Source organism: Chionomys nivalis, chromosome 24 (assembly GCF_950005125.1).
Source record: "Chionomys nivalis chromosome 24, mChiNiv1.1, whole genome shotgun sequence".
NCBI lineage: Eukaryota > Metazoa > Chordata > Mammalia > Rodentia > Cricetidae > Chionomys > Chionomys nivalis.
The window spans coordinates 21843483-21871060 of NC_080109.1; the positions used below are offsets into that span (position 1 = coordinate 21843483).

General features: G+C 43.6%; 1 protein-coding gene across 2 annotated transcripts; it reads left to right on the forward strand.

The window, feature by feature from the left end:
* The first annotated feature begins 7210 nt into the window (after window positions 1–7210).
* Window positions 7211–26921, forward strand: Sertm1 (serine rich and transmembrane domain containing 1). Of its 2 annotated transcripts, XM_057757125.1 has the most exons (4): window positions 7211–7467; window positions 7692–7878; window positions 7974–8137; window positions 24247–26921. In XM_057757125.1, the coding sequence occupies exon 4, from the start codon at window positions 24433–24435 to the stop codon at window positions 24754–24756; it is 324 nt and encodes a 107-aa protein (XP_057613108.1). In that variant the 5' UTR covers window positions 7211–7467; window positions 7692–7878; window positions 7974–8137; window positions 24247–24432; the 3' UTR covers window positions 24757–26921. The 2 variants fall into 2 exon arrangements, with proteins under 2 accessions (XP_057613108.1, XP_057613107.1); XM_057757124.1 differs by lacking the exon at window positions 7692–7878.
* The last annotated feature ends 657 nt before the right edge of the window (window positions 26922–27578 follow it).

The following is a 27578-nucleotide window of genomic DNA, read 5'->3' on the forward strand; positions in this document are numbered from 1 at the left end:
TGCACCTCTGAAATTTAGATGCAAAGTACTTTCAGTGAACCACAGGTCAAAGCAAGGGTGAAGATGGCAGTGAGACTGGCCATCCTTTCTGTTTTGTTGTTGTTGGTTCTGATTTTTAAGGCAAGGTCTCTCTGGGTAGCCCTGGCTTGTTCTGAAGCTCACCGTATAGACCAGGCTAATCTGAAACTCACAGGAATCAGCCTGCCTCAGCCTCCTGAGTGTTGGGATTAAAGGTGTGCACCACCACACCTGGCTGATTGGCCAGTCTTAAGTGCATCACTTCACAAACATTGTAATTACATTTACTTTGCAAAGAAATACTTTCTTGAACTCTTTTGAAGAGCATGTTTAAAAAATAGTTCGTGCTGGGTGGTGATTGCACACACCTTTAATCCCAGCACTGGGGAGGCAGAGGCCGCAGACCTCTGTGAGCTCGAGGCCAGTCTGATGTACAGAGTGAGCTCCAGGACAGAGCCAGAGCTAATACACAGAGAAACCCTGTTTTGAAAAACAAAACAAAGGGAGAGAGAGAGAGAGAAAAGGAGGGAGGGAGGGAGGGAGGGAGGGAGGGAGGGAGGGAGGAAGGAAGGAAGGAAGGAAGGAAGGAAGGAAGGAAGGAAGGAAGGAAGGAAGGAAGGAAGGAAGGAAGGAAACTGTGCAACTGTGACTCTCTTGGGCACACATATACCCCACTCATACTGACTCTACTGAGAAAATCAGGATGCAGGCATTTTCTTCTTCTCCTAACACTAGAGCACTTTTGTTGAGATGTGTGTGTTCCCAGGCAGATGGGTGTCCAAAGATGCCAGACAGGCTCTGTGAGATGGTCAAAGCCACACATGTGTCTGGCACAAGGTAAACCCCTTTCTGGAAAGCCATGAAGCAAGACCAAGTACACAGCAACTGTGCCTGGCTTGGAACCTTCTCACTTCTCCCCTGAAGATGACCAAGTCTTGTGTTATTATAACCTTTATACTCTTTTTAAAGCATTTTAATGAATAACAAAACTCTTGTCAGACAATGGGAACTCTCAAAGCCAACATTTTCAGAAAGATTTCAACTTCCATATCTCAAGCCCTTCTAGTTATAATCCCACTACACCCCAAATACCTTGCCAATGTTTTCAAAGTTAGTTTCCCTGCCCTTTCACTATGAGGAGATAGCAAATCCACACCAAGAAAACCCTGCCTGTGTGAAGCGGCCAACAGCAACTGAAAATGATGAATATCAATCTCAAGCATCCTTTCCAAAGTTGCACATAGACTCAGTTCAGTAATCACAACCCCGAGATGGCAAGGTCGCACCCCACTGGCGATTAACATTGCTCGTGAGTGATTGATAACCCACAGCACAATGTCCGGCCACACGAGCCTCACCGAGACAATTAATTCCTTGATAAGATTGTCCATCTTTATGTATTAGTGATTTTCTGTCGTCTGCACCCTGATGTGATTCAGTGTAGCTCCAAGAACAAATTCTACCCCCTGCTGAAAGGAAGGGAGAGAGAAAGGGGGGAGGAGGAAAGGAGGAAACCAAAATCCTCTGATACAGTTTATGTTTTTGAAAAATAAACAGAGGCTATTTTTCCTTGGGGATAATTTTGCTTCTTTCATTAGGGAGATTTTAATGTACCTCCCCTACCTTCGCACAGTAGATGCTTCCTACTTGAAGTCTCATTAATGAAATCATTTTCCCCTGAACCCTATACAGTCCACTGACTGGTTAGGACTTGTTGATGCTTGCTTTGTCATAAACCGGGAGAGGGCACTGTTGCAGGAGATAAAAATGAAGGTCACAGGTTCATATAATTAACCCCAAACCACAGCGGCTGCTGGAGTAACTAAGCAGGGTCTCTGAGTCGTTCGATTGCATTCTGGCTGGTCTCTGCCCACTGTAGCCCCTCTCAACCTCTTGCAGGAGCTGGCGCGTGAAGGACACGATACAAACCCAGGCAAACAGGCCAAGGGTGAGTGTGTTTGACATTGGTGTCTACCACCTGCCATGGCCACTGTCTTGGCTCCTCCCGGTACTCTTTACATCGTGCGTCCAAGTAGGAACTCCTCTTAGGGAATCATACCATAGCGCATCCTGCTAGATTGCCCCAAAGAGCCCTATCTAGCTTTAAGTTTCGTCAGAGTTCACATTCAAGCACCAGCTCCTCAGATCTCTGTTGCTAATGGCCAGTGCTGAGAAAAAACAAACGAAACGAACCACTACGGTTCTTCGTTCTCTTTGTGGAATGGAGCGCCATTTAGCAGGGCCTCCTGTGGAACACTGTTCGTAAATGCAGTCGTTTAGTTCAGATGCAGGCTCTGATGCTGGGGGTTTCTGGACAAACAGCAACTTGGGAGGCACATCAGCGACTCCAGACGACAGCCATCGCAGGGTCCTGTCACATCGCTGTCACTTTTGAGGTGGTGCATATAGAACGGAACATTGCCTAATTGTCTCAGATAACTTGGAAAGCATGTGCCCAAATAAGGGCAAATGGGAACTCACAAATAGCCAGAGCTGCCAAGCTTCCTAGAAATGCAAACGCAGTTCACAAAAAGGAAAACAGTTCCGGCTTCCAGGAAGATCTACTGAGCTTTAGCTTGAAGGCTCCCAAAGAGGGCGACTCATTCATTCCTTTACCCTCGCTATGCTCCGTTTCTCTTAGCCTGCTGCTTCCAGGTAACCGCTGTTTCCCTCTTTTCTCCTCAGCATGGATTTTGTTCTTTGCTAATTCACAACTTTTTTTTTTTTAATTTTGAGAGAGGGTCTCATTTTGCAAACCTGGCTGCCCCTATGTAGACCAGGCTGGCCTCAAGCTCACCGAGATTCTCCTGCTTCTGCCTCCGAAACCCTGGGATTAAAGGCAGGCGCCACCATGCCTGGCAATTTTTCTCATTTGTAATCTCTATTTATTCAGGATTTCAGCCTACGCCAAGCTGTGCTGACCCAAAGCCTCAGTGTGTGTTTCTAGCATCTGTTCTAGATGCTAATGAACACATCCTAATATTTCTGACTCAAAACAGTAAGAAGAGTTACCTGAATCAGTTAATTGTCTTTTTTTATTGAAACACAGCCTGTCCCAGGCTTTAGCCAAAAGTATTGCCAGCTTCAGGAATAGAAACCAATTTGCCTGGTATGTTTTAACGATCAGAGAAATGGACAAATGAATGGAAACAAAGAAGCCAGAATCACATCCGTGAATTAGCAGAGAGGGGAGTCTCCTGCCATCTCAATAGCAGGCAGTGTGACTTGGAACTGATCCTTGGACACTAGAACCACAGGTCACTAACCATCCATCAATCCATCCCCTTGTCCTGGTGGGTCCTGCAATCCTACACTGGTTTAACTACCACCAGAGGGAGCTCATCCTAGGAGCCCGGCTCCCAACTCCAGGGCTAAGGAATATACATTATATGAACCAAGTCTAGATCACGAACTCTTGTTCCAGCGATTACATGTTGAGACGGAGGAAGAGTACATGCACTCTTAGACTTCATTGTTGAGATATGTATTCCACTTGCCACTGAGTGTCCAGCAGTGGAGCTGTAGAATAGGGCAAAGCTACAAAAAAAAAAAAAAAAAAAAAAGGAGACGTCAATTCCAGTAACTCAGACATGGCTGCCTTTCTGTTCCACACCCATCCCCATCCAGCTGGCTTGCTCAGGAAGGAGAATGTGGCTGCTCACTTAGAGGGGACTGTGGGTAGGGAGGGCATCATTGGCCAAGACAAGACAGTGTCACAAAACAGTACAGGGATTTCTTTCATAGGAGCCACGAAACATGAATGAAAACAAGGTCATTTAAAGCATGTTTCTGTGACGTGTCTGTCTTTCTGGCTCGTGCATGCAAATTTTAGGGCTCGTGCTTAGTCTCCTTGGTTCTTATATCCTTAATTCCTGGAAGTCAGAAGATGCTCCCAAAACGACTCTTGGATTTAATAGAGACCACAGACCAGAACATTTTCTGTAACATCAGATGCCATAAATTTCTCCGTACTTTGGGGAATATAATAATTTAAACAATAGAAAAGATATATTGACACATCATAAAAATTTGTTATGATCTATAATTTTCTTAGAGTTATGTTTTCTCAATACCTTCAGAGAGCACTGATTTCTGGAACTGGGGTAGGTAGAATGAGGAAATTGCTTGAAGACCGAAAGGTGGAAGCAGGAAAAAGAAGGTAGATGTGGGGGAGGAACATCGAATGGGGGACTGAGCTGGAGAGCAACAGGGCGTGTAAGATTCTGACAACCTAGAAGAATATTAGTGAATAGACAAAGGAACTTTGAATATTGCTTTAATGGTAGCAAGGAAGAAAAGGTAGGATTTTTCTTTTTTTTAATTTATTTATTATATACAACATTCTGCCTCCATGTATGCCTGAAGGCCAGAAGAGGGCACCAGATCTCATTACAGATGACTGTGAGCCACCATGTGGTTGCTGGGAATTGTACTCAGGACCTCTGGAAGAGCAGTCAGTGCTCTTATCCTCTGAGCCATCTCTCCAGCCCAAGGTGGGATTTTTCAAAGCTTTTATTTTATGTATCAATGTTTTGTCTGCACATATATGTGTTTACTGTTTGCTACATGTGTGCAATCCCCATAGAAGTAGGAAGAAAGGGCATCAGGACCCCTGAAATTACAGATTAGGGTCCTGGAAACTAAACCCAGATCCTCTTTAAGAGCAGCCAATGTTCTTAACCACTGAGTCATTTCTCCAGCCCCAGAGGTAATATTTCAAGTGTGCACTGTATTCTGACCTGTTGTGGGAATTCATTCTGCCGATAGCTTTGGGGTACTGGCTTTAGGATGTGGTTTCTTGTCTCTGGACGTGATCTCTTAAAAAGAGAGAAGTTTTTTGGTTCTCATAACACTGATCTGTAACTAAGAACCAGGCACATTGGTACCATTTTGCAAGTGTGTACATTAAACATCCCTGATAACAATTTCATACAACAGACTTTACTCTATCCAGTTTATAGATAAAGAAAATTATGAGGCCCCAAGAGTTTTTTATATAATACAATTGAGTTGCATCACCATCACACACATAGTAAGCATCAGAGTCAGGCTTTAATGATGCATTATTATTCCAAATTCCACATGATTTCAACACCCATTTCTGAATAAAACTGAATTGGGTGAAGAGCTAGGTTTCAAGCTCACCAGAAGCTACGTCTCCAGAGTCTGCTCGCACGTTCCATTAATGCTTCCTAGATATTTGTTCATGGAAGAAGAGGAGGAGAAGGAAGAGAGTTGATTCATATCAACCGACCATCCAGTTCTTCAGTGCCGTAGGAGGTGATAGAAGAGTTTTATATCATTTAAAATAGAGGATGCAATTATTAATCCATTTTAATTTAAAGAAACAGGATAAAGAAAAGTTATACACAACTAACGAAAATACAAAGACCTCCAAACACACTGGTATGTGTCTCTAGGTCATATTTGAGGGCCCCTTTTTCTTGTGTTATGTGAGCAAATTGACTTTGATAATGAGCTAAAAAGCCTAACATCACTAGAATTTACGTGATGTCAGACTGGGAAGGCAGGATGTCCTAGCCTCAAAGCCCCAAAGCAAAGAACTTGGATAATCACTAACCTTCTATAATGGGGTGAGTGATCTGACGGAGTCATTTTCTCAGTTGAGGTTCTGACTCTAGTTTGTGTTAAGATGACAACGAAACCAACCAGCACAGAGGTAGACGACGGAACAGAACCCATGGAAGTGTCAAATGAACAAATGGGTGAGGTTTACCAAGCAGGCGCGGTAAGCACGTGTCAGCAATTCCAGCACTTGGGATGCTAAGGCAGAAGAATCGTAATTTAGAGGTTGGCCTGGACTACACAGGGCATCCCAGAGCAGTCTGGGTTATAGAGTGAGAGTTCGTCTCAAAAGCAAACAACACAAAATGGGTGAGCTTTGGAGTACAAATGTTGGAAGAGAAGCTTCCTTGAACTTGCCTTCTTGACAATACAGTTCAATAAGTCTTCCCGCAGTTTTTATTTTATTTGAAATCAAATAGGTGGACAAGACTGCCCTAATACTGGCTACATAGTTAAAGATGGCCTTGAACTTCTGATCCTCTGCCTCCACCTTTGGAGTTGTTGAGAGTACAAGCAGGCACCACCATGTTGAATTTATGTGGTGCTAGGAATGAAATCCAGAACCTTCTTTGGCTAGGCAAGCACTCCACTAACTGAGCTTTTCATTCCCACTTCTGCATTTTAAATGAGGCCCATGCAGACCCATGTAGAAAGGTCTCACATGTCCAGGAGGAGGAGGGGGGGAGGAGTTGGAGGAGGAGGAGGAGAAGGAGTGAGAAAAGGAGGAGTGGGAGGAGGAGGAGGAGGAGGAGGAGGAGAAGGAGGAGGAGAAGGAGGAGGAGGAGAGACCCAGCACAGTCTTTACTCACAGTGGCGTGGTGCCTCAGAGTTTAGCTCCCTGCCTCTTTCTATCTGGAAAATCATCAAGCATGGACAGAAGTAGTGTGGTCCAGGAGCTGGGCACTGATGAACAGCGGGATGTGCGCACGCTCATAGAGACTTCAGCATCCCAGTGCTCTGTTGAATTACTTTTCAGGCAAAGAAAAATGGGTCTCGGGGTGGAAATCCATCAATAGAAAGTGACCAACACATCCCAGGACTTGATGCTTCAGAGCACATAGACCAGGGAGTCAACTGGGCCCTTGGATGTCTGAGTAAAAGGCACCCATCTCGACTGAAACACCTTCAGGCATGGAAGGAAGCCCAGGCGTGTTAGGCTCCCGTTCCAGAATTCCTTTATACAACTGTGACAGTTGTTCACAGAGACTTTTACGATTATCTGTGACTAGCAGTCATAGAAACCATGGTCCTACTCATTCATATGATGGTTTCTCAGACTGAGAGCGAGTTAAGGAGAAAGGCTAAACGGGGGATGAGGGAGTCTAAGGTAAAATTCGCCATAAGAGGAGGCGATGTCCCCACACAGCTCGCCTTTGGGAGTGGGGGCTACACAGGGCTCCTAAAGACATAAGAGGAGAAACTTTGGAAGAAAGGGGATGCTTTCCCCTGCGCCTAAAAGAAACCTCAGCCCCACCATATACCCCCACCAAAGTTCACCACACCACACCTGCCTTCCCCAGATGGGGCTCCCAGCCCAAACGCCTCCACATCCTCCAGCCATGGTGTAAGCTCCTCCCTCGTCAGAGCCTGGTGCTGTCCTAGCGCCTGAGCGCCCCGACTGCCAGGCGGCTGGGAGTGGGCCCGGCTCTCAACCATTGGTCGCGCGGCCCCTGAGGGCGGAGGGACGCCGCAGAGCCCGGCACAGCCAGGCGGGTGCCCACTCCCACTGAGCCCGCCGCCCGTGCGCTCTGATTGCGCACCGCGTCCGCTCGCTCGCGGTGCATTCTCTGGGACCGCCCGGCGGGCGCGCAGCTCCGAGGCTGGGCCGCCGCCCCACCCCAACGCCAGAGTCCAGATCCGCAAGTCAGTGAGCCCGGGCACAAGAGTGGGGAATTGAGATGTAGGGGGCAAGGAGCAATGGCAGTGGGTTCGTCCCCAGAGAGGGCCGCCGGATGCCCCACCTAGGGTGGCAGTGGGATCCCTTAGCTTCGGACTTCTTTACCCCCCCCCCCCCCCCCGTCTCTCCTGGGACTACTTGAGATTTGGCTTCTTGCTGTGGAACACCTTTGAATCTTTCCTTTTTGTAGCTGGACGCATCCTTAGGGTCCTGAAGCAGGCCCTGCAGCCCAGCTCTCAGGGTCTTAGGGACACACAGCCAGCTACAGATGGATCCACCTGGGGCCCAGTAAGCAATGTCCTTGGCCCCTGGATGACCTGCGTGGTTCCCTGCACGGGGAATCAGGAAAGTCTGCACTCCAGTCCACCGCGGCAAAGGTTAATTCCGCTGCCGACTGTGTACACTTTGTAATACGTTTCTGGTGCCTTTTTTGTGGGTTTTGCGGTGTGTGAGAGCTTTTCTTTATTTCTAGGGTCATTTGATCCTTCCTGGGGAGTCGCCACGCAGACATTGCCGGTTGGCATTGCTCTGTGCTGTATTCGCTTGAGTCTTCTCACCTGTCTTCGGTGGCTGCAAATCCGGATAAGTTTTTCCCTGGCGCTGAACACTCGGGTTCCCGGGCGGAGCTTTCTCTGGGTAAGTAATGCACCCTCAATCCTTCCTTTTCCCAGGATACGAAAGACTCTTGCCTGCAGCCCTGTGCCTTCCAGGCAAGAGAAAGGTTCGCAGATTATGGGCAAATGTTTAAATTCTCATTAAGACGGAATAATAGGCAATGCGCCCCTCCCCTTGAGAACAGAGAGAAACATTCATTCGCAGAAACGTCTTATTGAAGACCAGGACTATGCCTGTGTGCTTTACGTGCCCAGATGTCTGGTCCCCCGGGTTTGATGTCAGGTTCCAATGATGGGGTCTATTTCTTAATGTCCTTCGTTTTCTCTGCCGCTTTATTTTCCTGGGGGAAAACGTTCTGCGGAAGCGCTTCAGTTCGGAGGCTTTTAACTGGCAGCCAGATACTTAGAGATGGTCAGAGCCTCCGTAATAGACATGGTTCCCCTTGCAGGTACCCATGACAGGAGAATGGGCAGCCATCGGGTCCAACCAGGAACCACTCCTAAGGATGTTTATTCTAGGGTGCTTTTTGCTTTCTAGTTCCCTGACTCGCTGTTCAGACAATGGAAAAGAGGAAAGATTGTTGAGTCTTTTCTTAAAATATTTGCTTTTTGTGCCATCCTGCAATACATCGTCCTTAAAACTGTGTTAAGAATTATATGTAATTGTCTTAGCGGGCCAACTAGACTATAAATAAGATTGCTTTGTGACCTAGCCCATAGTAGGTCTTATATATGGGTCTGTAGCTGAATGTGCTTCATTTTTGCTGGAGAGAGGTTTCTTGTTCCCACCTACCACATACACCCAAGGCACAACCTTTATCAAGAGAAAGTTGAGGTGCTTGTGAGTGAAGTTGCCCGGTGGGACTACACCCTGATCACCTTGACACGCTGGGCAAAGTGGAGATGGAGAAAGGATTGCCTGCTTCTCTAATACTCTGGAGCCACTGAGCTCCAGGAAGTGGGTAGAATATTCCCTTTTGTGTTTTTATCGGGGGGGGGGGTGTCTTACTTCTCATCTTTCTTCCCCTTCGAAATACAAAGTTCTTTGAAAAGCAGCTCAGAGCATAGTCATGACTGTCACTGAAGAAGCTTGGTGTAAGTTAAGATAGATTCTGGTCTCACTTGCTCTTGGTCGGCTTAGCTTATCATGTTTACTAGGCATGTGTGAGATGCACAGCTCTGTCCGATGTTGAGACAACGGCCATGCTGTTGTGCACGCCACCGATGGATTCATCAGCAGGTTTCCTGAATTCCTCTTCCTGTCTTCCTTTAGCCTATTTAATGGGGCAGATGAGCTATAGTGGAGATGATTGGCCACCATGATGAACTGTGTAAGAGAGTTGCTGAATAACCTTGGGGTTGTCATTCATTGTAAGAGTAAAGATGAGCCCATCTCAGCTAAAAATTCTCTCGTTCAGCCTCTCTTTCCAGCAGGATCAATTTGGACTTCATCTGATAAAAGTTCTAGACTCACTCTTTTCCCTGCGCTTGTATTTTACCATCCCTGTTTTATACAGTGGTTTTTACATTTAACATATTATCAGGAAGAAATGGCAAGAGTGGATCATATTGGTAGGTATTATCACATTAACTTCATTAATAAAAGGTATAGACCTGAATTTTGTTAACTTTTATTATTGCTCATAATAAAAGCTAAAGTAACAAAGCCTTTTGGTTGGTTCATAGATTAGAAAATCCAACAACGATGCTCAAGCTGTAAGTGTGCGAATAGGCAGGACTCCTTTCAGATAATATATTCGTGTAAAGGACTCAGACAGGCTTAGGTGAAGTCCTGGGCAAGCATGCAAGGCTTGTTCTTGGTTTAAATTCAAGAAGTCTATCTGGGCATTCACTGGCTATTCCAGGATGTCATGAGGCAGAGCCAGAGTCTGGTCCTGAGTTCTGATTCTAATGTTTGGGATGTGACCACAGGGTATAGCAGTCTGAGGCCAGTTGTCCCTTGACACCAGAATTCCTTCTTCAGGAGTTCCCTAGGGATGTGACCATGCCCATGCCCACACTCTGAGTCCAGTTTATCATTTAACCAAGCTTGGCAGTGAGAACTGGGGGAGATAGAGAGACTGATGATTCCTAACGTTCAGGAAATGATATCTACGTTAACAGTATCTCTGGTTTGAAATGATACAGCCCCACCCAAACAGCATGAATATGGCAGAGATCTGAATTCTCATTAGGAACTGAACGTGTCATTAGGCCATTGGCACATCCAAGTTCTTAACTGCTAATTTCCCATCTATTGTCTCACTTTAAGATATAAACTCAGTCTAGGTTAAAGTATGTGTTGGGGAGATGGATGTTTGATATTGATAGTTTTGCCAACAATAATGAAAAGCTCTGATAAATATCAGCCTATAAGAATTACTAAAGAAATTACTTAAAGAAGGTAAGGGACTGAATTCAGCTTCTGATGGGAAACAAAAGAAGAGATGGCTATAATCCCCAGTTTTAAATTAGAAAGTCAGGATGGTGCCCACAGTAGCCCACTAACTGCTGTGCTCAAATTGAAAGATGCCCTTCCATTTGCTTTACAAACATAGCCTTCCATTTCTTCCTTAGCTATCTGCAATGACTAACCAGATAAAATCCTATATTTGTAGGTGACTAACAAAAACCACAATTGGTTGTGAGGATGTATGTGCAGATCTTACTCTGTATCTCAAAGCTTAATTTTATTGCTACAAATAAATTCTTTATAAAACGTAGGGGAAATTTCATGCATATTCTAAGTACTTGCCATTCTGAGTAACTATGATTTTATACAGGAACACTTATTCATTCAGTAAATATTCTTCTGCTTGTAAAAATAGAATATGGGTTGTATCTCCAAGAAGATTCAAGTTTCTTTCTTCTTTCACTCATTCATGCAATTGTCTAGCAAATAATTATTGGCCCTGTACAGGTATGCTCTGTGGGTAGCAAGGTAAGTGGAATATTGCTTCTTCCATCTAGGGATTCACAGCCCGTCAAAGCACACAGACATGCAGATATAACTGGCATACTGAAATGTATAAATGCTTTTGGAGAGAATATAGAACACAGTTTAAGAATACAGAGGAGGGAAGCAGAAGTTTGCATGGAGAAAGTAGGTGGAGATTATGAGATTAAACCTAAGTGCTGAAAAATTAATTGGGAAATTCTTAGCAGTTTGGTATGCCTGGAACATCTTTCTTAGATGTAATCAGGGGGATTATACTGGAAACGTAGCCTACGACATATAATACAGGACATATAATATAAGACAAACCATGTCTGTTTAGATTTCTTAGTCAAGACGCTGTATGAAACATGCACACGAGGAAACTGTCTTTTCCAGACACAACAGGACAGACACACATGAGCTCACAGATACTGTGACAGCATGCATAAGGCCTGCACGGGCTCAAGCCAGACCAGTCCCAGAACAACATGAGAAGTGGGCACAAAATATCCCCGCCACGAAGCAAAGAATAGCTTATGGGAGAAGGAAAATCAGTTTTCTTCCATGGAGTGCCACTGGGAATCTCAGCCACACTCCAAAGCAGACCCCAGAGCTAGGCATGTTTGGCCAACACAAAACAAACTCCGTGTTTTTTAATGGCATTTTTTATTTTATTTTTTTAAAAGAGAAAGAATACGATGTGGTATGAGTTGTGTTTGTAGATCTGGGAGGAGTTGGGGGATGGGAAGGAATATGATAAAAATCTACTGTATGAAATTATCAAAAAATAAATGAGGGAAAATAAATGTGCATCGACTGTATGCATGTAAAGATCTTTTATCCTTCCCCTGTGTATTTCATAATTAATGACTGTTTATTGAATGAATAGTGAAAAGCATTGCTTTTCTGAACTAAAAGAAGCAGCCTTCACGCTAATTTCTATGATAGACTTTTTTTAAACTTTAAGTTACTTTTAATATCATTGTTACCTCCCTAGAAACCATTTGTTTCTGCTGAAGACTTCTTTGTACTTGAGCAGCTCGTCACACTCAAGTTCAAGAGGGATGTGTTTGGTTCTATTTACTGGTAGATTGTTATACTAGTTATTAATATACAAAATCTTAGTGAACATATTACACATACAATATACGTGGCTGTTACCCAGAATTAGGCTTCTTAGCAGTCTTGTTCTTGGAGACCCATCATAAAATCTGCCTTCCATAGATTGAGATGTTGCATTAGTCCTCACAAAGTGGATTACATGTCAATAACAAAACTCACAAGGAGTGTTTAGCCACTGTTAATGTTCAGTGCCAATAGCATCAGCAAGAACTAAAGGCAGTCGCTGTGCTCATTCTGACTCTGAGACACAGTCACTGCCACCGAGGGGGGACGTGACAGCTCTTGCTCTGGTCACATGTCCCCTGTCATGACACATGCCACAATTCCTACATTTCGTTAGCTCTAAGCAGGTGATATGACAGCCACCCTAAATTCAGACACAGTGAGAACGCTACAACAGACATAGAAGGAGGGGCAATCGGGGCATTTCCTCACTGATGACTTCCAGTCTCAAAAGATCTCTCTCCCATTTTCAGCCTCCTGAAGAAAATAAATATAATGAACATAGAACATGAAGAGATAGGGATGTAGATACGGATTCCAACTCTGCCTCTAAGTGCATGAGTGACTTGTAGCATCATTTTTAAAAAGTAAAAATAATAACTACCTTTTAGAGTCATAAAGATGGAAAGAGACATGAACAGTGCTCCCCCTCTTCCCCTCTCCCTGTACTTTTTCCTCTTCCTTTCTCCCAGAACTTGTACATGTTGCTTACCAGCAAATCCTTATAGCTAGCTTCCATGTGCCCTGCTGTTTTCCCCACTGGTTTGTCTAGCTCTTCTTTCTTCTAGAGGCATCCGGGCTTTCCCTCCCTCTTCCTATCACTGGATTGCCCTTGCACACATCCCCTGCCTCTTCCCTCTACTTCATAACTTTCTTCTTCATGATATATCCCTACATGCCAGCTTTCAATAACAAAATAAGAAAGAATGAAGAACAGGTAATTGTGATTAAATGTGCATCTCTGACCAAGACTGTTTTTATGACTAGGACAAGGCAATGAGCTTGTAGAAAAGATTATTCATTATTTCCTCTCTCAAACTGTATTTGTTTATAGTTTAGAAAAATATATAACTATTTTGCATAGGTCACCTATACAGTAGTCTTGTTTTCTGCAAATAATTCTCAGTTATTTTTTAATTTTGCCTTCTTTGATGTCGAAGTTGAAGTACATTCTAGGGGAACTGAGCCAACATTTGTTTTTCTGCTTCCATATTGCATTTGCCAGAGCCTGATCTTGAGTTATTATCTAAAATGATAAGAAGCTGTTGAGGGCTTGAGTTGCTCCTACAGTCTATAGCTAGCCTGGTGTATCATTTATTTTGTTCAGTGTTACAAGGGATATGTCGATATTCTTTGTAAGCCAGACCTTTGAGCTCACTCTGCAGGGTGTAGTGGGGGGAGGAAGGCAAGTTCTACTACCCTGTTCTCACACATAGGATGAGTAGGACCCCAGAAGTCCCATGGGGAAACATACTTCCCTAGTGAAAACCGCAGCATCCTCTATTCCCTGCTATTCTGGTCTACATAGAGATCCAGGGAAGAGAGTATCTATCCCCTTGTAGGGATGGTGGCATTTGTAATCGACATCTCAAGTTCAGCTTGTCCAGTCTTCATCATTTAAGAGTACCTTTTTGCTCTCTTGTGTGATCAGTGAGGACTGGAAAGCCCACTTCTCCAATCAGTGCTCCCAATTATTCACAACTGTGTTTGCAATTGACTAGATTCAGTTTACAAACCATTTACTGGCTCCTGGTTTCAAAGCATTCTGACCCTGGACTGTAGAAGAATTGTAAGGATGACGTTGGTTTGGCCTCCTACCAGTTTGGAGAACTCACCCAAACCTGGATGATCCAGGAGGTGATCCCCACTGTGGGACTGTGAGAAGCATAACTGCTTTGGTCTGTGAAACTTGCTATTTGCAGCTTGTGTGCTTTATTTGGCTGCCTAGGTAACGACTCTATTTCTGTCTCGTTTATCTACTACTGTTATTTCCCAGGTCTCTACTTTGAACCTGGACCTTAGTAGCTATTGTGGACTTTCCACAAGCCTCTCAGAGTCCACCTTCTCTGTAGTACTGGGATGTTTTCATAGTACTGCCTTTGCCTGGGTATTTAAGCTATAGGAGAGATATCTGTGGCTGCCTCTGAATATGATGGATGACAGAGGAACATGCCTGGATTCCTTTACCCGGAGGATCCACAGGACATTCATTTCAGAGGATAGTAATGGAAATGAATTCATGAGAAAGGCTCACTGGTTTCTGGTTCCCATACAGGATCCCTTTACCAGGGATCATCCTGCAATTGCTTACTGCGATCACCTGTGAGATAAGGAACTTCCTGAGCTAGCTAATGGTAGCAGCAAAAGGTTGAACGTTTTGATGCTTACTGAAGCATTTTGCTTTCTTTAGAAGCTTCTAACGTTTTGGCTAAATTTTAGATTATTATTCCTAGCATATTTTCTTGAAATCTTTCAAACAATTTATGAAAAATTGAAAGAGTCCTAACAGTGACCATCCATATAGCCTTAGATTGGAGCAACCAGTTGTTAACACATTGACACATTTGTTCCTTCATAGTTCTATGCATACGTACGTGTATGCACTTGTGTGTTACTTGAAGGTTGCTAATACGGTTAGGTATTTCAACATAATATTTCCTGAGAATCTTTCTTATTTTCTTACATTTCATTTGGAAATTTATTGTTGATATAATCTACCATATAGTCTTTATTCAAATTCCTCAGTGTCTTGGGTCATCTTATTTGTTTAGTCCAGACTGGCCTTGAACCTATGATCCTCTATGTACTGTGGGCATTATAGATATGTTCCACTATCTTGGATCCTTAATATCCTTTATAACAAAGCTTTTTTAAAAAAATTAATTTATCTTAGATCCATCAAAAATTCTGCATTGCATTAAGGGGGATAAATGTTGAAAACTGGGTCTTTCTCTCATTGCTCTCAGTATTCAGAAGGCATAAATCATGTCATATGACCAAAACTGAATGCTTCCAAAACTTAGCCAGTACAAGCTAGCAATTACTAAGCATTAATCTTCTTAAATACCCACTTTTTTTCTACAAAAAGCTTCATCATGCTTTGAGTGTCTGCCATGGAGGACTGGAAGAATGGTGGAATTTATTTGGCAAAATTCATCTGGATGTATTACACTAAATACTTGGCTAATATCCAGATAACATGTGCAATTTGTATACTATTTAATCAACTAAGTTCTACTTGTAGCTTCATTACAGGCAATGATGGCTCTTTAACTCAAGCAAATATTACAACTAAGTTTTATGTTTAAGCCGAAGACTCTGAGCTGGAATCCCTATAGAGAAATGAAAGATACATAGCATTTTATACACCCTTGTGATGCTTTGCTGTCTGAGCTGGAATCCCTATAGAGAAATGCAAGCTACACAGCATTTTATACACCCTTGTGATGCTTTGCTGTCTGAGGCTTCACTTTAAACAAATGCAGGGATGCATTTACAAAGATATGGATATGAAAAGCACCTGGCTGACTATTTTGTTAATGCTGGGGCTTGCTAGACAAGCTGGGTCATCACAAGGTTTTCAATGTGCGCATATGTGTAAGACTTTATGGATCAATTAGATTTTAGTCTGCAGCATATTGGAATGAGCAAACTCAGAAAATTGGCTATATTGGATAATTTGCATTCCCTTCTTCTCTACACCTCAATTATCTAGATATTTCTAGTGGATATAAATTTGGGATCTTGGTTAGAATGAATGAACCGTGCAGTGTTCATACATTCTGTAGGTTGGAAACACACGCACAGGCATGCACACACACGCACACACACTCAAATAATAATAAACATTTATAAACCCACGTACAAACAGAGGCACATTCGTTGACTACCCTATCTTGCATGTCTATGAACATATGGAGAAGTGTCATGAAGAATGGAAGGGAAGGGGATTGGGATCACAGCAGGCAGAAACTGGAAAGCATGTCTGTGTGTATGAGGAGGGAGGTCATGGGGGTGACTGAAAAGGCAGGGTAGCATGGGCAGGGAGAGGGATGACAAGTCACATTGTCCTGTTCTCAGCAGCCTGCAGCTGCCCCACTCTGAGGAAGCTGCAGAGATCAGGGTGGACTTGATCATCGGTCAAGGGTGGACTTGATCATCGGCAGTACGAACAGTCACTTTCCAAGCTCTTCTCTGTTCCCCTGGAGCAGTCTAGGGGACACGCAAAAGCTCTGAAGCTGAAGCATAGCTAGCATTGGGTGTAAAGAATTTTAAAGCTGTTTCAATCTCAGAGATCTATGACAATTACAAACTCTACAAGTACAATTTTTTCCTATATATTACACTAGATAAGGAAACAGTCTAAGCATACCTTCACAGGAAAAGCATACACTAAATAGAAATTATTTTACAGTTATGGTTACCTGCACAAATCTTGCTCAGGTTGAGGATGTGATCTCCAGGCCTAATCCTGTAACTGAGGAGTTACTGGCAGTTAACAGCTGCGGAGGTAGGGACAGGCATGATTCTTGGAGGATGTGGCCACTGGAAGGTTCCCCATGATCCAGTGAGTGACCTCACACTCATGCACCAATTAATTGGACTTAGTAGACAAGCACTAATTTGATTTCGTGAGTTATCAAAAGAAGAAAGAAGACTTGAAGTTGGGATGGAGGCATGTTTGTGCAGATACTGGGGGAGGTAGGAAAAACGGGGGCAGAGATCATATTGCATACAAATATGAAATTCTCAAAGAATAAAAATTATTATAAAATTATTTTAATTGAAGAGATAAAATGGGGCATAATAAGAAAGAATAGAACTTCCTTCACGCCTACCACAGCATGGCTTAAGTGAATTGTTAAAAACACATCCAGATTGTATAACAGTATGTAAGACTTCTTGTGTACTAATGATAATGCTATGGTATAAACAATCCTAGAAACTTTAAGGACAAAAATTGTCTTTCTGAACACACCTCTAAAAACTGGAAATAATCAGACTTGCGTATGAGGAGAAAACAGATCCGAAAGCCCTCCCTCATTAAAACTGGAGTAGCATTTTGAAAGGCAACCTTGGCGTTGACTTTTTCTTCCCCAGATTTGTTACAACTTTACCTGTGATCAAGCCATTACTTCCCTGTGTGCTTTTTTGTAAATGATCCCTTTAGCTGTGACCTTTCCTCCTGCTCCCAAAAGTGACGTCCATCGCCCTACTACTTCTTAACTAGTGTTTCATTTGACCTTGAAGTCGTGTTTCATTTGACCTTGAAGTCACCACTTTTGTCATTTTGATGTAGTCCAGTCATCCCGTACAAAGTGGGCCCACTCACAAGTGTGGAAACTTTTCTTCTTGGTTGTTTCCCAAGCACCATGAAAGAACATTAAAATGCTATGCCTGAAACAACCTCTATATTGGCTTTATTTTTTTTTAATCTAGGCAGTTGCCTATTTAAATTACCTACCCATCTTATTCCAAGATTCTAGTATTTTGGGAATTTTTTTTTTTTTTTGCCAAGACAATGATTTAGACATAAAATCTTTTTGTGGAGCATGAAGACACTAAAAATTTATTAGGAGTAATAGTTTCATTTTCCCCCTAAAACACTGTCATATAAATGCAAAGGACTTACACCTAAATGATTTTTGAGAATGTAGAAGATAGAAAGTTAGACTATATTCCCTTTGCAATGTTTTCATGGTTTTATAACATCTCTGAATCAATTCTGCTTTGTATACCAAAAAAGTATATTTATGATATTATATCTTAATTGAATAATTAATTTCTAAAGTAACTAGGATAAATTCATTGTCTAACAAAGCAGTATTGATCTCATTTTTCATTCATTTATTATTATTATTATCATGTGTGTATGTGTCTGTGTGATTGTATTTGCACATGAATGCGATGCTCGAGGAGAAGTGTCAGATCCCCAGGCAATGGAGTTACAGATAGTCGTGAGTCACCTGACAGGGGTGCTGGGAGCCAAACTCAGATCCTCAACAGGAGTGGTCCATGCTCCTAGCCGCTGAGCCATCTCTCTAGCCTCCACATTCATTCGCCTGTGCATTCATTCGCTCAGTCATTTCCGAGTAAACATTGGATTGACTCCAAAAATACCTTGAGTAGAGAAGTGATTTGGGTGAGAGGGAGACATTGAAGATGGATTGGGTCCACAGTTGTTGCAGAACTGATTTGAAAAATAAACCACTGATGCGAAGTTTTTCACTTCAATGTTGCAAAAGTGCAATAAGGAAGTTTTCTGTTCATTCGCTTGACTTGTGAGAGCAGAGGACTGTGCATTTTAATTTTCCGCTGCACTCTATCCAATAGGGACCCATGAATTCCAGTGCACTGCTCATAGCTTCCAGTCCCTTCTGCTAAGGTTCCTTCTAGGTCAGTGGATCTCAATGCTCTTAATGCTCTGGCCGAAAGTTCCTTATGTTGTGGTGACCCCCAACCAAAAATCTTTTTGTTACTATTTCATAACCATACTTTTGCTACCGTTATGAATCATAATGTAATTATTCTCGAAGAAAGAGGTTTGCCAAAGGGGCCACAACCTCTCAGGTTGAGAATCACTGCTCCAACCCAATGACTGATAGCCCCTGGATGCAGCTGGGTTCCTTAGCTGTGTATCCATTTATATTGGATGGTTACAATGAATCATGATGAGCGTTCATACAGAAGTCTACTCACATACTGTTCTGATAAGTAAGAACCATTCTCAAATGGGAAAATGGCGCATGGCTGAATTAGCTGTGGGTAAGCATAGCTCATTAGGTGATAAACTGTACTTTGATGGCTGCAAGCCTAGGCCTGTGTTTGCCATTGAATGCAAATAAGGCTTTTCATTTAGACAAAGTGGTGAAGAGAATTACAGTCAACATCAGTCTTCTCTCTCTCTCTCTCTCTCTCTCTCTCTCTCTCTCTCTCTCTCATCACACAACCTAAAGGCCAAGGCAACAAGAAAAAATGAGAAAAAGGGATGGTGGAAATGTAAGGTCTTATATAAACATCCTTCTTTCTAACAGCTTTTCTCAGATCTTGGAGAAAAATCTCTTCTGGATTCTGGCAATAGTAATTCCTAATGGTTCGATAGAACGATAACTGATACATCACCTGAAACAACCAACTGCATTACAGTATTTAATTGTACATCTGGGCAGGAGTATGCCACTCACCTGAGCACCTTCTCACACAGCCCTAACTTTCCAAGGCCTTGGGAGGATCACCTTTCCGTATGGCCCAGCAGGACTCGATACTTATGACAGGCTGCCATAACTTTGTTGAGCATAATAGCTAGATAATGGTTTTAGGATTGGCTGCAAGGATGCAGAGTAGTCTGTTCCTGTTTTCCACAACAATAAAACTTCTTACCCACATAGAAATTCGAACAGCAGCCTCAGAGCCCAGCACAGAGCCTATACCACAGTGGAGGTTGGCTGTCAGGCTGGGTTTCACAAATCACTGTGTTAGAATTCAGGGCCGTGTCAAGTCTCTGCTCTCACGCCACTCCTCCTCCACATATCTCATCATGTGAGGTGTGAGAGAAGTCTTGAGATGAGGGAGGTTCATTCCAAACCATCACAATCCCATATGCCAGCTCTCGGGAACTAAGGCAGGGGACTTGTACATTCAAAGCAAGCCTGGGCAGTATAGTGAGATTCTATCTCAAAAGATAGAGAAAAAGATTAAACTTACACTCTTTATAGCCATCTCATGGGAAAAAAAGTAGCCACTGTCTATGAGAGACTCGGCATGGTGCCAAAGGAGTAAACAAACCTTGTCTTGTGTGCGCCGTCCCGCCATTCCCCATATTACTGAGCTCGTGGAGATCATGGCAAGTTCCACCTTGCTGGCTTAATAGATCATTCTCTATCCTTGGAGTGTTTCTTCCCAGGACAAGTTTTTATTCCAAGAAACAAAGAAAGACATGGTTGGCCATGAACTGTCTTAGTTGCCTCAAAAAAAAAAAAAATCTGCTATCTGAGAATGACTCTGAAAAAAAAAATCAAAATCTTATCCTGAATCTAAGTATGACTCTCGATAAGAGACTGTTGTCGCTGCCCCAAGGCCATGCATTTAAGATGAAACCCCTTTCTTCTTTGCTTTAGCCTCATCTGTGAAAAAGAGCAGGGAAGGGTCATCTGAAACACTCTCCTGAGATTTCTTTTCCACCCTGCCACCTGCCACGGCATTAAACAAGGATGGGTTTGGCCATCACCAGCATTATTCGCTTGCCACTGGATAAACCATTTGCCAGACAGAAAGAGGATCTGCCAGCTTTTTAAAAAACTCCAATGGGGAAATGAGAATTGATGTTACCAAATTAAAATCAGCTCCAACAATGCGTGCCCTCAGTTGTTTCGGAGTAAAACAATGAGATCAGATGTGGGTTGCTGTCATTTTACATTAAGAAACAATCTGGAAATGATACTCAATTTGCAATATTAGGAAGATGGCTTTCAAGGCAGAAAATGTTTTACTGTAACATTGAATAAAGACACAGAGATTTTTCTGCTTTTATTTCCCACCATTATCCTAAGGCCACACAGGAAACCCATAGCTTCTTAGTATTTTCTGTGAACTGTTCCATAGACAGCTGAGGTTTCCAGGGCAGAAGGTAATCTTTGGGAAGTAAAAACGTCCTCTTGAGACAGTTACCCTTAAAAGAGAGATCTAGCAGTCTGTAGATACTTAGCAGCCTTACTATGATACTACGGTAGCATGGCCCGTGCTTCCAGCATACGAAAATTATGCTAATTTGAGTGGCAGAAAAAGTTTGAGAGAAAACCAGTCAATTCCAGCTAAACTTGTGACCTCATGTTAGACTTGTGAGGCTGGCAGAGACCTCAAAAGCACCACTTGTCTCCCAGGCCTGTAGAAGGAACTCCCCACTTACTGGTGTTTTACCTGGGAAGGTCTTTTTTTTTTTTTCTTTCTCTCCTGGTGTGATAACAGGAACAGAACTATCTTAGCGCAGGCCTACCTGGAGTGGTAGGAAGATAATCATTATGGCACAAGCAGGAAATAACTGATTTCTCAAGACAAGTTCTGCATTGGGTGTATTGGCATGGTCCTTTTATCCTGAGACACAAAAGAGCCTGTCCCAAAACAAACTCGAGCTGTAGCCTTGTCCGTGGTGGAGTGGCAGCTAGGAACCAATTGCCCAACTCTTGTCATTTGACTTTTTCTTTTTTTTTTTTTTTGGTTTTTCGAGACAGGGTTTCTCTGTGGCTTTGGAGCCTGTCCTGGAACTAGCTCTTGTAGACCAGGCTGGTCTCGAACTCACAGAGATTCACCTGCCTCTGCCTCCCAAGTGCTGGGATTAAAGGCGTGCATACACTATTGAGGAACCCCAGGACACAATTCAAGCATGGTTCTAGTTCTCTCACCGCCTAGCTATGCACCCCGAGTAAACCTCAGGGTCTTTGCACCTCTATTTCTCATCTGCAAAATTTCTCATCTGCAAAATGGGTGCTATCCCTACCCTACCTTCGTTGGAAAGTGTTTTGAGGAACAGGGGATGCCCAGTCCTTACCTTCTTTGCTAATTCCAGAAGAGAAATAAGGGCCTTATCACCAAAACAACCGAAGAATGAAGAGCAGATGGTAGGCGGTGAGGATTCACAGATTCCTGAAGGTGGGACTTATCTGCTACCTACAAATCTCACTCTTGTCAAATCGTCTATGCATCTCCTCTTTCTGCAGCTGCACTTTGGTTGTGCCAGGACATCTGGGGTACCTTTCTGCTATCGTCTGTCAGGCTTCTATACTAATTCTCTCTTCTTGCATCATCCTGCCTCTGAGACCCCTTAACTTTAGTCCCCAGAAACGAATGGCTGGATGATGGAAGTGCTGTGTGGAATGGCTGGCTGCTGCCAGGCCGGGGTGACACATTTGTGCTCCCACTACAACTTCTTTTGTCATTTTTACTTTGAAAAGATGGTGAGGAGCCTGCAGAAGCCTAATAGAATTTAAAACACCAGGCATAGCAGAATGAGAAGTGGGAGTCTAATTATTTTAGGAACTAGTAAGACATTGTTGCTAGCCCAGGTTGAGGCACTCAGCCAGACTCATTACTCTGCGTAAAACCTGACAGAGACAACCCTTTCTGAGGTGTCCCTGATCCAGGGACTGCCAGTCCTGGCCGTAGCAGCAAGTACCATCCACTTAAAGCTTCTGTCGCTTAGATTTGGAGAAAAGAAGAAGGGGGCGGGTTCTCGGGTAAAATGTGGGACAGTGTTTAGGAGGGAAAGCCAGGGACAGAGTGGATGTCACGGTGCCACCCCAGTTTACCACACTTAAGTAAGATGTAGAGACTTAACAGAACAGTAGCCTCATGCCATAAGGAGCTAGGAAGAGCTCTTTCATGGACCTGAAGAAAGTTCTGGAATTTTCTACCTGGAGGGATATTCTTTATTAAGGCTATGACTCCCACAAAATGAAGACCCTTTCTTGGCTCCAGAGTAACATGAAAGCACTCTATTTCCATACTCCTTAGAAACACACACACACACAAATGAGCCTATTTAGTGTTTTTCTTATGTACATGTGTTTAGGGCTGAACATTTGGAACTGAATAACTCAGGGTACTCAACTGTGAAGAAGACTCACTTTTCTCTCTCAGCGGTCACGGATTGCCTCTCTCTCTCTCTCTCTCTCTCTCTCTCTCTCTCTCTTTTCCAAAACGGGGTTTCTCCGTAGCTTTTGATTCCTGTCCTGGAACTAGCTCTTGTAGACCAGGCTGGCCACGGATTGCCTCTCTCTCTCTCTCTCTCTCTCTCTCTCTCTCTCTCTCTCTCTCTCTCTCTCTCTCTCTTTTCCAAAATGGGGTTTCTCCGTAGCTTTTGATTCCTGTCCTGGAACTAGCTCTTGTAGACCAGGCTGGCCTCGAACTCACAGAGATCCGCTTGCCTCTGCCTCCCGAGTGCTGGGATTAAAGGTGTGCGCCACCACCGCCTGGCTTGCCTGTATCTCTTCATCTAGGGTTGGGCCCTTAAGAGATTTCCCCATCCACATTGGCAAGTCAACTGGTGTTGCCATTGTGTGGGTCCTGTTTAGGCAGCCACGCTGTTGGGATTTCATGGGTGCAGCTTCTCTGCCACGTATAGAAGACACTGCCGCACAGCAGATGTTTCTGCTCCCTTTTCTGCAATGTCCCCAAACCTTAGGTGTACAGGCTTCACTGTAGAAGTAACAACTATGACTACGTACACCATCGCATACACAGATTCTCTAGCATTTGACAAGGTTTTGGGGTCTCTGTGATTGTCTCTAAACAGAAATATTCTTAAGGAAACTCCATGCCTGTTTCCTTGCACCATAATGGCAGCTAGCCTGCTCCTTTTCTATCTTCCATATTAATTCACTCTAATGATTCCAGTCCCCTTCAGACTTTCCATCAGTAGACAGTAACGTAAGCACAATACTGAAAATTTCTCTCTTCTGAAAGTTAAGGTTCAAGTGGAAGGGCAAGGGATGGTCGGTAATTTGGGTCTCAAACTGAAATGTCCTGCTCACAAACCCTGTACAGTCTCCGTTATTCAGAGGCAATCTGACCTTAAGAAAAAGAATCATGTAAGATGAACTCTGATCGCATGGCAAGAAAGTTTTATTAAGAAATCAAAACATTAAACAAAAAGTACACCTTGGGTCCTGTGTTTGTCAGGAGTGGGCTGTGTGTAGCCTGTGTGGGGTTGATTTTTATGGAGGAGGGAGTTTTGGATCTGAACTTTGGTTCCCATCTCAGAGCATCCACTTGGAGTATTGAGTAGAATCACAATGGAAGACATCAGATGTCTATTTTTCTTTTTACTTCCTTTTAAGTACCTTGGAGAAACCTGGCATCTAGGATCCTGTGAAGGGAAAATTGAAGCTCATTTTACATCTCCTTTATAATAAAAAAGACATAAACATTGCTTGTCTCTCAGGGAATTGTTTCATTCTTTCCCCTCCCCGGTGGGTTTCATAATTAAGCCTCACTGAAAGAAAAACTCAAAGACTGATGACAGATGTGTTATCTCCTGACAAGTGCACTGAGCTGTGCCTTTGTTGTTTCTGCAGTCTCTGCGGACAGCTGATCCCAATGCTGCCTTTGTTTAAGGACCAAGACATTTCGCTGCACTGATGTTCCGGCCTGCGATCTCTGCTGCTGTCCTCATGAAAAAGCAATGCCAATGCCATCGATCCTGAGCCCAGTGTGAAACTTTCGAGTGCACCTACGCACACCTGCCTCCCCTGCTTGTAGAGATGTCTGGGGCTGACCCTTCCTCTGCATTTGCAGGGAGTGTGGAGAACGGAACCTTTCTGGAGCTGTTTCCCACGTCGCTGTCCACATCGGTAGACCCGTCCTCGGGACACCTGTCCAACGTCTACATCTATGTGTCCATTTTCCTCAGCCTCCTCGCCTTCCTGCTTCTGCTGCTGATCATTGCTCTCCAGAGGCTGAAAAACATCATCTCCTCCAGTTCCTCCTACCCGGAGTACCCAAGTGATGCTGGGAGCTCTTTCACCAATTTGGAAGTCTGTAGCATCTCCTCTCAGAGGTCTACGTTTTCAAACCTGTCATCATGAAGGAAATGGAAGGACAGGCCAAGCGAGCAGGGCTTTGGTTTCCCCAGGCAGAAGGAGCTGCTACTGCTGCATAAAAGAAATGATCACTCTGGTAGCTGTGTTTCCCGCTTTCATGTTTTATTTCTCTTCTGTTCAGGATGCGTTCGTTCTCTTTGTGAGAGGAGGAGCCAATGCTGACAGAAATGTACGTAAATGTTGAGGTGTGGGATTCTGCCCAAAGTTCTTGGCCAACCTGGAGGCTGGTCAGCACTGTGTTAGACACCACAGACTCAGCTGATGTACTGCTGGGAATGCTGGGTAGAGGCTCTTCCAAAGCCCTGAGACTAACTGAGCCAGTAGAAATGGAACAAAACAAGAAGACTAATATTTTCTGTATTTAAAAGATAAGGCAGAGATGGTATATAAGAGACGAGAGAGAGAAAGAAAAACTTAGATTTCACACACAACGTTTCCAAATGGAGGTTAAAATAGGCTAGATGTTTTTCTTTAATTTCACCTTAGCAAATGTCACCCATGATGAGAAGTCATTCGGGAACATTCTGGGGGAGTGGAAAGCTTCAATGGCACAAGGAACGTGTGTCGTGATGCAGCTTGCATTGCTTTTCTGCTCCTGGGTTTTCTCTTGGCTCGTTTTGCAGTCCTAATGCTCTCCAGCTCTGGAATCCTTGGTGACAGTTGCTGCTGCTGTTACTAAACGAAGCACAGAAGAGGCGCAATCCCCTCACTATCTTTCCCATCCAGTAGGAATTAAACATAGAGAACTATCTGTTCAGTTGTATTTCATCTAGTAATACTCTTACCGGTTGTGTGATCCTTCGCTGAGTTCGTCTCTAAAGCCTTACTACGGAATAGCGTTGTCTCTACGGAGGCAGGCATATTTGCTCATGTTAGTTTGCAAACCTTGCTGATTCTGTGCCACACTCTGTGAACGTGACGAGCCTCTGATAATTTCTCTGTGTTGACAGAATACTCTGTACTGAGTTTCTAGGGTGAGCACTTATACTAAAAGCTGCAGACATTGCAACTGGGTCGCTGCAGATCCTTCAAGGCTGCTGGAAGGTACTGCATTGAGGCCAGGCATGGGTGTCCATGCGACGAAGCATGGCGGTAAGCACAAGCATGGTATGTATAATATGTGCAGGGCATCAGGCAAAGCCAACCACAGCTTCTTGTGGATAGGAATTTAAACCCAAATTTTCAAATGAACTATCCACAGCCTGAACACTGAGTTGAGGACCCTTGAGTGCCACTGTGCCAATATAAAAGTCTTTCTGGGACAAACCCTGCTCAAAATATTTACTAATCTTAAACACTGGAACTCCAACACAAATCCCGGGTGGACTATGCAGTCAGACCTCCCCAGGGACAGGAATGGGAGAAAGCGTTCAGCCTTTTACAGGCCTTGCCTGACAACCTAGCCATGCAGAGGTTTGAAAAGGAAGATCAAAGCTGCTTCCTTTGTTTTGCTTCACAATCAAATCAGGACAAATTTAGCTGCTTATGTATTGAAACCTTTCACAAACACCATAGGACTGATACAGATGCTGCCCTCAAATGTGCAGTGAAAATCTTGCCTCTGCTGTCACTTAAAGTATAGAATCTTAGGCTAGAGAAGTTCTCCATTTGGGGTGGTTATAGCCATTCTCTGAGTACCGTGGGCACATGTGTATGTATAACTATGTACACATAGTGTACACAAACACACATACACATGCCTGCACGTATTTCCAGGGAAATGTTGTGTGTCCACCATCAGGATTACAGAAGCACCTGTAATGTCACTTCGACACTTTTGATTATTCTTGTACTATTTTGGTTCTGAGGTTACTGGGTAAAGAGATTTTAATAGATACCAAGACAAACATCCCAATTGACAGAGAGCCTTGCTAGGTATTGTCCTGTGGAGATGACGTTATATTCTTTTCTCCTGGAATAGATTCGAGGACTTTAGACAGGCACACCACGTGAGTCAAATTAGCTCGCCTCTGCAGGCGTCCTCCCCGGCCACATGATTCTTGCTCCCTGTGGTACCTGGATAACTACCAGCAAGACTCAAAGATGGAAAATAGGTGTCACCGCCACACACTGTACAAGTTGAGATGAGTTTGCCTTGTTGAGAAAGTTCAGAGAGACTAAAGAACAGAAATATGAATAAAGAAATGGAGTCTGTTGGAAACCTGGCTTCTTCTTTTGTTCAGCAATTTACTCTCCTTAGAGAAGACACTTCACCTGAGAGTTCTAAGTATGTTTATAGCTACATATTATCCATGTGCTAAATGCCTATGGGGACGGGAGAGATGGCTCAGTGGATAAAAGGGGTTTGCTGCTTTTCCATAGAACAAGAATTCAAGTCTCAGCACCAATGTTGGGTGGATCACAACCACCTGTAACTCCAGCTCCAGGAGATTCAATGCCCTCCTCTGGCCTCAGTCTGACACGTACACACACACACACACACACACACACACACACACACACACTGCACAGACGGGCATTTTATTTAGTGTATCTATGGGATGTATGGACATGTTTATAGGCATATTACTCCTGCTTTTCTCTAAAGGAGAATCAACAATGTTTGACCTAGTGGCATCCTCTTCCTCCTCACTCCCTCTTGGCAGTGAGGGAGTCTCAGATTGGCCTAATGAGAAGAATCATTTCACAGGAATACAGGGAAATTTTATAAGTTCCTAACAAATCAAGCATCTAAAGATCACAGAAGGCCCCAGGTGCAGAGGAGGAGGAAGAGGAGGAGGAGGAGGAAGAGGAGGAAGAGGAGGAGGAGGAAGAGGAGGAGGAGGAGGAAGAGGAGGAAGAGGAGG